Here is a 10983-nt window from a genome sequence, read left to right on the forward strand (position 1 = left end):
GGGGCTGTGCTTTCACCAATGCGTGTGGACTCTTTGGATGTTTCCTCATCCTCAAGAAAAGGAGTGGAGCACCATCTGTTAAATCATTTCAGTGGCTTTGAAATTCAGTACTTTATACAGAGAGCTGATGGTCTGCTTCAAACCCAGAGCCCAGCAAACTGCCATGAAGGAGGAGAGTGCGGGTGAAAAACTGGAGTGAGCGTAGGGCTGTGCCTACTCCCCACCCCCGTCTCTTTCCTAGGTTTAGACTGGGCACAGGGATGTTATCTGTCCTTCCAGCTCTATCTCTTCACAAAACACTTTGTTCTTCCATTTTGCTCATAGACTCTGTTGTAAATGCAGCACTATTTTTCTTGGTGATTATCACTTGAATGCACACTGTTAGCTCCAGAGTTTGTTTTAGCATTTCTTAACCCGTTTGTCAGCACTTCACGAAAGCAACAGGTTTATGCACCTGGGAATGCTGTTTCTTCATGCCGGTGATAATCTTGCCTTGAACGTGTGGTGCTTTATTACTCCCATCAGAATGAAAGCGCAAGTTAGAGTGTGCAGGTTATTTCCCCACCACCCCTCAGTGTTCTTTGGTATTCTTGTTTTATAGAAATGGTGGTTGGTTTGGGTTTTTTCTCTTCTCTCTTTTTTTTTTTTTTTTCTTTGTCTTTTTCGGCCCAGAAGCTAAGATACCACAAGCATCTTTTCTGACTCTCCAGAAAAAAAACCCAGCAACTCTTTTAACCCGACTTGTAATCCAAGGGGTTATGCCAGGCAGAAGTGCAGCTGTGGCTTGCTTCTGTTGCCCTCTTTTGTCTACGTACAAATGGAGGTGTTGTGTCGGGGAGAAAAATGTTCTTTATTATTTGAATCATTTTTCAAGCCACCTTCTCATGACAGTTCTGACTTGCACGTCTTGATATGTCCAAAGATTTGGAAGGAAAAGAAATGGACCGTGGTAACCTGTGCATAAGTTCTCGCTGCATCGGAGCAGTTCTCTTGAGATTTGATGTGGTTGTAGGTAGATCTTTGGCTTGCAATATTTTTCTTTTCTTTGCAGAGAAAATTGAAGAAGAAAAAGGGAGAACTTCTCTTTAGGATCCGGGTAGGTCTACCTGTTGCCTACCATACTCTAAAAGTAAAGCAAAATTGCATTTAACACCAGCCATTTGAAAACAGCATTTAAAACCAGAGTGATGTGAAGCACTGCTGTTGTTGCTAGCTGCTGTGTTAGCCTTTAAGCATAGCAAGGAATGTGTCTGCTTTCTTTGTGGAACAGAAGGATACTGATTTGCTGAAACTTCATGTATTCGTGAGCAAAATAGTGCTGAATTTGAGCTCTGTAGGCCAGTGCACCATTTGTTTAAAAAAGCCTTTTCCCTAGCCTGGCTGTTGTAAGCAGAAATGGTGCTCATCTGTGGATGCACACGAAGGGTGGGATGGCAGCCAGAGGGAATCCTTTTGGTATTTCACAGCTCCTGCCAGGAGTTTTGTTACTGTCCAGACTAGATAATAAATTAATAACTAATCTAAGCAGGTAGGTAGTGCCTGTAATTGAAATTGATGGTCTGCTTCTCTCTTGTGATGCTTAATCTTAGTTTATTACAAATATTCTGCCTTCTCATAAGAATATTTTCCCTTCAGGATTTAGACGTGACTTTGCATTTGGAAGAGGCCTCAGAAATAGCAGTGCAGGGGAGGCTGGGGAATCTGTGTGCAAACAGCAATTAACTCTTAAGTCCAAGGTAGCTGTGACTTTAACCGCAAAACCTGGCAAGGAGTAATGTCACTTTGGCCAAAACAGAGCCATTGGACACCTTTTATACAGTTCTGGGAGGTTTGCAGCAAACCAGCCCGTGGAGTAGGGCGTGCGTGTGAAGGACAGCTCTGCAGATGGATCTCTGGAGCTGTGGTCCTTCTAAAGGACCTTCTTCCGTCATATCCCTCAGTCTGACTTGCTCACCCAGCTGGGCTTGCACTCTGGGCATTGCCAGGCACTGAGGAGTTGTGGGAATAGTACTGGATCAGCCTGCTGTGCCGGATGAGGAGTTTCGTGTAGGAGTTTTTTGACCCAGGAGGGCTGGAATCAATATTCAGATGGGCTTTTTGATGGGCAGTGGCTTGTGTTCTCATGCTGCTCAAGTATTAGATTGAAGGAGGTTATGTTCAAGGAGAAAAATCTTGCTATCTAGGGTGTCCAAAACGCCTGGGCTCTTGAGAAGCCTCTGTGGCCAGAATCCTGGCAAGACCTGAGCTGACGAAGAGGAGGGGTACCAAGTGCCTCGGTAGGACGCTTGGCTGCGCTCCCTGTAGAGAGTATCAATCCGGGGGGTGCAGGTGGGCCAGGGAAGTGCTACAAAATGCTGGATGTTCCTCTTTGCTTCAGTGGTTAGATCAGCCCAGGTTATCACCTGGTGACACGTGCATGCCCACCACCATGTCCTTTCTGTGCTGGGAAGGTTTGTGCTGAGTTCACTACGTCAACCAGCACCCTCTGGCAAGTGAGAGGTTTGGCTTATGGACAGCAAGTCCCTGGCCAGTATCAGAGGCTGATTGCTGTTTGGTGTGAGTCTGAAGACTCTGTTACGTCTGGACGCTCTCCGTGCATCCTAGTTCATATCTCTGTTATTTTTTTCTACTGCTGCTGGAAGTTTTTCTGGATAAAGGTTAAAGCCAGTTACACCTGTAGTTTTTGCATGAACCATGTGAGTGCCAAAGTAGCGTCAGGAAGGAGTGGAGCCTTATTTCCCAGTGCATCTCTTCACCATGTGTCAGGTAGCACAGCTCATCAGTGTACCTTTTTCCTTCCAATTGCTGGTTGCTCTGAGCTTGCAGAACTGTGTTGGAACTGGTTTTGTCCTGCTCTTTCCATTAATCCAGTTTAAAAAAAAAAAAGAAACAAATTTGTTTCTGCAAACTTCCTTAGGCTTTCTTTGCCTGAGCAGGTATTATTAAGGTCCTTACGCCCTCTGAAAGAGCCTTGTGTGTTTGGTGATAGGAGAGAAAGGTAGCGAGCCACAGTGCGAGTCTCCGATCCTTCAGATGAACTAGTGAGTCCAGCAGGTGAAAAACAGCCCGTTGTAATAAAGCATGTGCCCTTTCCAATGAGGAAAGGGCAGGGGCGGGCTCAGGGTGCAGAGGGGGGCCGCTGGGTGCGGGGCCACGGGGAGCCGGGATGGGGGTGCGAGATGGGGGGTTTTAGCTGGGAGAGGGGGGCTGGAGGGTTGAGATGGCGGGGCTGGGGGCCGGGGCGGGGAGAGCTGGTAGGGGGGCTGGAGGTGGCCGGGGTGACGGGGAGGGGGACTCTTCATCCCCCAGAAAGCGCTGCCCTCGGTGGGGGGCACCCTGACAGCGGTTGGATGGGGTTTGGTTGCTTTCTGTGGGGGGGAGGAGGCTGGCGGCTGCCCATCCCTCCTGTCCTCCCAGGACTCCAGGCAAAAAAGCTCCCGGCCTCCCCCCTGTCCTCCCAGGACTCCAGGCAAAAAAGCTCCTGGGCTCCCCCCTGTCCTCCCAGGTCTCCAGGCAAAAAGGCTCCCGGCCTCCCCAGGTCGGGCTGTGAGTTTTCGGGCAGGGCAGCAATGATGGCCCTGCTCAGCCTGTCCCAGCTGCTGGACATCGCCATCGGGACGCCCGAGATCGGGACGCCTGAGATCGGGCCGTCAACTTGACGGTGCTGTACAGCCTGCTGCAGGCCGTGCTCTGGCACCTGGGCCTGCAGGACCTGCCCGCACAGGAGCAGGGGCACCTCCTGGAGGGGGACCAGCCCGCCAAGGCACGCCCCAAAGAAGGGGGACAGGGCGGAGGTCCTTCCCCTGGGAAGGACCCGCTGCAGGGGAAAGCAAGCAGCCCTGACGTCGCCTCCATGGCTGCCGACATGGAGCAGATGAAGAAGAAGATCCAAGTGAACGCGAGCGGCATCTCCAAGGTAGAGGCTCTTGCCAGTCCCCTGGGTGCTCCCTGACGAGACGCCCCCTCCTCTGGGGTTTGCACGGCTGTTGTGCTTCCCTTAGACCAAGGTCTGGTTTAAGCCCAAGCTCATGGCAGCACGTGGGGCTTCACTATGGGGAAGGGACGGAGTTTTGGGGTGGAAGAGCCGAGGCTGAAATGCTGCCCCTCACGTTGCCATCAGCAAGTTGTGGTGGGTCCAATACAGCCCCCGGAGCCCTTAGCTCTGCTGTCCAGAGAGGCTCAGCACCCCTGGAGGTCCATCCTCACCACCCTCTCCATCCCTCCCTTCCCTACTCCTGCCCTACGGCTAAGTACGGCGTCAGCTCCCCAGGCAGCTGAGAGGCTCCATCAGCACCTCACAGGTCTCATCTCTCACCGCAAATCCCCTTGGCTCACCCAAGGGCTAAACCCAGCACCGGTGGGGACAGGAGAGGGGCCTCATCCTGCACAGCACTGAGCTGCTCGTGGCCATGCTTCGCTTGGGCATCCCCGATGGGAAGAAATAAGCTCAGGTTCAAGGAAAGAGCCACTCTCAGTGCTGCAGGGCCGGATCCTGCTGGGGCTGGGACAGGGAGAAGGCAGCAGGGAGGGTTTCCCTGGATGGCTGAGCAGAGAGCGCTCATCCTGCTCAGGCAGGCCCCTGCTTGATGGCTCCCTGCTTCGTTAGCAGCGGTTGCTGCTGCCCTCCTCGGCGAGGCTGTGGTAGAGAGGGTGGCAGCGACTCTTTGCTCTTTGGATTGGCTTAGTCAATTTTGGATTGGTCCCCTGGCACCCAGACCACCACCCCAGGGATGCAGCCAGGATCCCCTGGCACCCAGACCACCACCCCAGGGATGGAGCCAGGGACCCCCAGCATGCAGACGACCATCCCAGGGATGCAGCCAGGGACCCCCAGCATCCAGACCACCATCCCAGGGACACAGCCAGTACCTCCAGGGACCCAAGGAGGAGGAACAGGGGTTCGATCAAGCCCCCCCCCCCGCCTGGAGCCCAGCCGTCCTGGTACTGAGACTGTCCCTGCTGAAGCCACCCACGGTGCTCTGGAGATACAGATGGATGCCACAAGCCCCAAGGAGGGAGGCAAGGCTTTGCCCAGCGCACAGCTTGCCCTGGCAGGCCACCCAGCAGCGGGCACCTTCTCACTGACAGCCCAGGAGATCCCCCTGGATGCCGATCCCAGGGTCACATCCCCTTCGCAAGAGCTCGTGGTGCCCTGGGGGTCCTCGGGCTCCAGCAGCGCCTCCGAGCGCTACGCAGAGATGGTGGAGGCTCTCCGCCAGATCGGGCACCTCGGCCACCTCTGCACTGCCCTGAAGGAGCAGGTGGCCCAGCTGGAAGACAGCAAGGCAGACCACGCCGAGCTTGAGAAGCTGCGTCTGCTCTTCCTGGAGGGAGGTGAGAGCCCTGACAGGGCTGGTAGGGGGATGTTTTTCATGGGGACACCCAAGGTCAGGGGCTCCTCACACCTAGAGCCTGGCCCCGAGGGTGAGACCCCCTCGCTGACCCTTGGACCATGTCTTTCTAGACAAGGAGAGCATCACCAGTGTCCTGGCCAACCTCTGGGGCTCGGTGTCCTCCTTGCAGGGCCTGGCCAGCGATCTGCAGGGCCAGAAGGGGAAGGTGAGCCAGTGGCAGACCCTGAGGGGGCTGCAGGGATGACAGGGGGGCTTTGGTCAGGGATGGGGCAGGTGAAGGGCTCCCATGCTGGGACGACAGGAGGGAGCCATGCCCTAACTCTGCCACTTCTGTGGTTCCCAGATCAGGCAGCTGGAGGATGCCCTTGGGAAGCTGGGGGTAGTTGGAGCCGACCAGCAAGCGGATGGCATTGGCCAGATCATCCAGCAACTGGGGTAAAAGAATGGGAGAGGGTTTCCTACCCCATGGGGCTGCAAGGGAGAACCCCCCATCCCAGTTTGGGGGGGATGGGAGCCCCCCAAGCAGCCTCGTGGAGGCTAAGCCTGCCTGTGTCCCTGCCTCATTGGCCAGGTCCATGCTGCAGGAGATAAAGCAGGAGCTGAAGGATATGGGAGAGCAGCAGGAGATGTCCAAGGCCACGCTGGAGCAGCTGGTGACCAAGACAGCTGACCAGCTGCAGGAGCAGGTGAGGTCCAGGGGGAGCGCTCCCACCACCCGCCGGCTCAGTGGGGTGGTCCTGGCAAAGGTCCTGGTCACATCCCCTGGCTGGATGGGGCCATCGAGCCTCAGCGTCACCAAGGCTGGTTGGCTGCATCCGTCCCATCTCAGAGCCGATTCCTTCTTCCCTTTCTGCAGCTGGACAAGCTGAGGGTGATGGTGGAGAGTGCGGGGCAGGAGCAGGCAGCGTGCCCCACCTGCAGCACGGACATCAGCACGCAGGTGGGGCAGCTCCTCCAGAGCTACGAGAAGCTCCAGGAGGTGGTGGACTCCTTCATGTCGCGGCAGCCGGTGGGCAAGGTGGTGAGGCAGGTGCCGGGGAGGAGCCAGGTAGGGAGATGCCAGCATGGGGGGCTCGGGAGGGGGTTGTCAGGACCTCCCCTGGCTTGTCGTCCTTCCCTGTAATGGGGGGAAGCCCCTCGCTGCCCCCCACGTTGGCTTGTATGAGTCAGCAGCATGGAAGGAAATTTAAACCTTGATGCAAATGTCCTGCTGGCACTGAGAGCCTGGGGCCACTGGCCCAGTAGCCTGGGTCTGTCCCACTGGGCAGCCAGCCCCTCCTTGCATGGCACTGCCTTGTCGTTTTCCTCCCTGAAGCAGGATGAGTCGCTGCTGCAGCACATCGAGGCCGCCCTCGTGAAGGTGAAAGGGGACTACGAGAAGCTCAGGTCTGTCACAGGGAACCTCCTGGATGACCATCACCAGAAGCAGACAGATGTCGAGGCAGGTGGCTGAAACCCCCATAGGGTCAGAGCTTCCTCCGGGCAGACCCCAGGCTGGGGACCACAAGGGAGTTGTCCCCCTGCCAACCTGCTCGCAGCCCTGTGGAGGTTCAAAGTACCTTTCCTGGAGGTTTTTTGGGCGGTGGGTGGCAGAGCAGGGAGTGCTCAGCTGCCTGGGAGGCTCCGACCCTGCTGTGGTGCCATGGGATGCTTTCTGTGTTGGAAGGCTCTATTCCAGTCCCTGGAGAGGCTGAAGAAGGAGAAAGTGGGCAAGGAGGACCTGCTGCTGGGAATTGATATGGTATGGCCCCGAGGGGCTCCGGCACCAGCCAAGGGGGTCCCAGGCAGGGTGACAAACACCCCTTGTCCCCTGGGGGCTCGGTGGCAGAACTGGCCAGGGGGAGGGAGGATTTCCAGACCAGATGCAGGTCCCTTGTCAGGTCCCTCCGTCTCCCTCCAGGTCTCTTCAGCTGGTGGGAGCAGCCTCACAGCGGTGATGGGGTGAGCGGGCCACGTAGCCGCTTCTCCGTCTCCTCCCGACACGAGCTGGCCCTGCCCTTCGTACCTCCAGCCTTTCCTTACCCCTCTCCCGCCTTGCCCTGTTGCTAGAAAGCAGACAAATCCGCCCTGGCCAGCAAAGTCAGTCGCACCCAGTTTGATGCAAGCGTGGAGCGGCTGAATGAGATGAGCCAGGAGATGCTGAGCCGGATGACGTGCCAGGAGCAGGGTTGGCAGCAGGCCCAGAGGCAGCTGAGTGAGGAGATGGACTCGAAGGTGAGGGGTGGCTCGTCCCAGCTGTGTGAAGTTGGCACTTTGGGGGCTTGGCAGCCCAAGGCAGCATCCCTCTGAGGATCCCCCCCTCCTGGCTTTTCCCTGGGGACCATGATGTCCCAGCCCGGGGCAGCCAGCTGAGGGGGTGCGTCCGTCCGCAGCTGGACCGCCTGGAGCTGGGGCCTTTCCGGCAGCAGCTGGAGGAGCACTGGAAGGGGATCCTGGAGCAGCTCAAGGAGAAGCTGAAACTGCCGGAGGCCGACGGTGCGGCTGGGATTAAGAAGGGAGTGCGATGGGGACGGGGACGGCTTTGAGGACAGCACTCGCCCCGTTCCCTCTGGTTATCGCAGCCAGTGCCTGCGTGGTAGCCCAGTATCGGCCCAGTGTAGCCAGCGAACCGTGGGGATGCTGGCGAAGCAGCTGTGCCTTCTCCTCCCACCAGTAGCAGGTTCCTGCCTAGGAGGGGGCACCTGCAAGACGGAGCCCTCCTGAATCGAAACCGGGGTGTGGGTGCAAAGGCTTCCTGGAGTAAGGGCAGGGAACAGTGGCTTGTCCTCCCCGGGCAGCGGTGCGATGCGCAGCGCTGCGGAGCGGGGTTGTGACCTGCCCTCCTGGCAAGGCGCAGGGGGGTAATTAGCGCTGACGAAGCAATGAAAGCGAGGTGAGGGCTGGTTCGGATGGCAGGCCTGGGCGCCTGCGCCCTTCATCTCGCTTCCTTGCCCGCCCTGAGCAGCCACAGGCCCTTGCCAGGTCTTGGAGGTGCCAGAGGGGCCAAGGCGAGCGTGTCCCAGTCCTTGGGGCAGTTGTGACGAAGCTCGTCCTAAAAAACCGTGGGATTCCTCCATCCCTCAGGCCTGGCAGTTGCTCCCAGGCTGGGAGCACCCCACCCCAGCAAGAGGTACGGGATACCCCCCATTTTGTCTTTCCCAGCACCCCCAGTTCCCATGGAACTGGGATGCTGCGGGTGTCCTTGGGAGTACTTCCCATGACAGTGATGGTTTTTGGGCGCTCCCCTCTGCGGATTCTCCGGTGCCTAATACGAGGTGGAGGTTTCTCCTAGGTGGGAGCCCAAAACAACCACTCTCCTGTGGAAGGATATTTACCAAGTAAGGGACATGTGAACAATCCAGCCTTTCCAGAGAATCCGAGCTGGGACGTACCGGAACTGCTGAAAGTACAAACAGCTTCCGGTGCAGGGGGCATGAACATCTTAGAGGTGCAGGAGAAGAGACAGCCGCCATTCATGACGCCGTTGTAATTTCTTGAAGAAGATGGGTGTGAACATTTGTGACCGTGACTTGAACATGACTCGCAAAGTGGCCAATCAGGTTGGACTATGGGCCGTTAGTTGTGATGAAGCCAATCAGTATTTATTGGGTGTGGTCGAGGGTTATAAATGGCACTGGAAACACGGAAATAAAGGTTCACTTGTTAGATCACGTTGATCGTGTCAGTGTCCTCACTCAGCTCCCACACTCTCCCCCATCGTACCCCCTTTATTTTGTAACCAGCTAGCAGGCTGGGACCTTACTGGGATGGTGGGGGATAAACGAGGCTCAAAACCCCACGGTTCCCCCCAGCAAACGCTGTAACTCGCTACAGCGAAGTGACCAGCACCTTGCTGCTGCCTGCAAGCCACCTGCCTGCTTGTGGGCCAGTCTGTGTCCCCCCCCAGGAGCTCACCCTGCCCTTTTCTCCTCCCCCAGGGCTCATTTCTGCTGCTTGTCCTGCGACGGGTCCCTCAGCATGCTGGTGCCTGGCCAGTGAGTAGCACCAAGCACGGGTGCACTGCGGGGGGCTGCATGGGTGGGATGGGGAGGAGATGGGTGCTGGCGGTGCCCTGCTGTGCCAGGCATGGGGGGGTGGCTGCCTGGGGGGGTCTGACCCTGCCCAGCCCTTCTGCAGCACTGCCCATCAGCAGGGGGATGGGGACACCTCCTCGGGGGGCAGCAGGCAGGGGGAATGCTGGGGGGTACAAGCCCGTGGGTTTTGGGGCATTGCCCCGAGCTGGGGTGGGTCATTTGTCCCCTGTCACCCACCTGCGGCTCCTGCCCTCCCCAGGCGTGTCGTGGCCCTCCCGTACATGCGGCCGTTGCCCCCTTGCCATGCCGGGCGCCCCCACACTGTCCTTGAGCGGGAGCAAACACAGCAGCACAGGTACAGGTAGGGGACGCAGGGACCCATCCCTGGCCCCTGGGGTGCAGGGGCCCCCTGCCCCGGGGAGGGAGAGCTCTTCCTTGGGTGGGGATGGAGGGGTTCATGGAGGCCTGGCCAGGGGAGCAGAGATGTCCTGCGGAGCTGTGCTTGCCCCAGGTCTGTGGGGGTTTACAGCCCGCTCTGCGCTGCCCCCTCTAGCCCAGGTCTCTGTCTCAATGGTGCTGAAGCCGCATGTCACGAGTTGTGTCTGGTCTCAGCCTGACATCAGGCTCAAGGGAGAGTCAGGTGCCTCCTGTGAAACAGGTCACTGAAATTAGGAGCTGCAGCTGGGACCACCCAACTCCTGCCTCCTGGTGTCCTGGGCGTGGGGTGCAGGGACCTGCCCTGGCCATGACCTTCTCACCGGGGCTGTGGGGAAAGAGCAGCTCCAGCCCGGTTGTGGGGGGAGCCGGGAGGGACCTCACTGGGGAGCAGCCCCCTGGCCCCCTCCTCGGTGTAGCAGGGTGAAGCACAGGGTGCCACAGTGCTGGGTGCTGAGCATCCCCGTTCCCTGAGGGGAACCGCAGAGCAGACCCGTGCTGGCAGCGGGACAGGTGAGCTCCCATCAGCCTGCGGAGCTGCTGCACCCCAAAAATGCAATCCCAGCCAGGCTGGCATTGAAGGGGTTCGTGGTGAGCCAGGGATGTTCCTGCCTCGCTGCACACAGGCTTTAGGAGAACTCATTTCTGAGCTCACCTCGGAGTAGTGGTAAGCCAGATTTTGGGTTGGTTTGTTTTTTTTTTTCAAAAAATTGACTGTTTAAATTTGGCAGTACCTAAAAAGATAGTTGTTGCAAAAAAAAAGAAACCAAAAAACTTCAAGTGGCTGTGTTTTGAAAAAAACAAGCAGCACCACAGCCACACGATTGAGGCTGGACACGAAGCTGGAGGGGGGAAACAGCTCTGAGCTTCTGGGGTGGTGTTAGCCAGATTAATTTAGAAACCCCAGAACCAAACAACAAGAATTGCCATGTAATTATTGCCTTGAATAAGAAGTGCCGTGCCCATCCTTGATATGTCCGTGTAATACGTGGATATTGATAAGTAGTAAAGTTGGTACGTGGAAAGTAGAGTTGTGCGGAGAAGGAAAAAGATAAGGAAGGGTTCAGGTTTGAAAACCAAAAGATGGGGGGAGGAAAGAGTAAACCTTATGAAAAATCCCCTTTAGGATGTGTTCTGACGCATTGGAAAGATAGAGCAGGACAAGGGGGCACAGAAAATAA

At 57.1% G+C, this 10983-nt stretch overlaps 1 protein-coding gene across 1 annotated transcript; it reads left to right on the plus strand.

Moving 5' to 3' along the window:
- The first annotated feature begins 5980 nt into the window (after nucleotides 1-5980).
- On the plus strand, nucleotides 5981-9732 carry LOC147412856 (glutamine-rich protein 2-like). Its single transcript, XM_086480962.1, has 9 exons — nucleotides 5981-6040; nucleotides 6211-6367; nucleotides 6623-6795; nucleotides 7021-7095; nucleotides 7404-7568; nucleotides 7727-7829; nucleotides 8418-8463; nucleotides 9272-9328; nucleotides 9627-9732. Exons 1-9 carry the CDS (start codon nucleotides 5981-5983, stop codon nucleotides 9730-9732), a joined length of 942 nt encoding a protein of 313 aa, XP_086337088.1.
- The last annotated feature ends 1251 nt before the right edge of the window (nucleotides 9733-10983 follow it).

Source organism: Leptosomus discolor, unplaced genomic scaffold (genome assembly GCF_034619465.1).
Source record: "Leptosomus discolor isolate bLepDis1 unplaced genomic scaffold, bLepDis1.hap2 HAP2_SCAFFOLD_29, whole genome shotgun sequence".
In the NCBI taxonomy this organism is placed as follows: domain Eukaryota; kingdom Metazoa; phylum Chordata; class Aves; order Leptosomiformes; family Leptosomidae; genus Leptosomus; species Leptosomus discolor.

Excerpts from the sequence above, each read along its gene's own strand:
- LOC147412856 (XM_086480962.1), top strand. The coding sequence starts at position 5,981 with ATGTCCAAGGCCACGCTGGAGCAGCTGGTGACCAAGACAGCTGACCAG. Across the intron at positions 6,041-6,210 it reads CTGACCAGCTGCAGGAGCAG|CTGGACAAGCTGAGGGTGAT; the intron begins GTGAGGTCCAGG and ends CCCTTTCTGCAG. Across the intron at positions 8,464-9,271 it reads GCACCCCACCCCAGCAAGAG|GGCTCATTTCTGCTGCTTGT; the intron begins GTACGGGATACC and ends CTCCTCCCCCAG.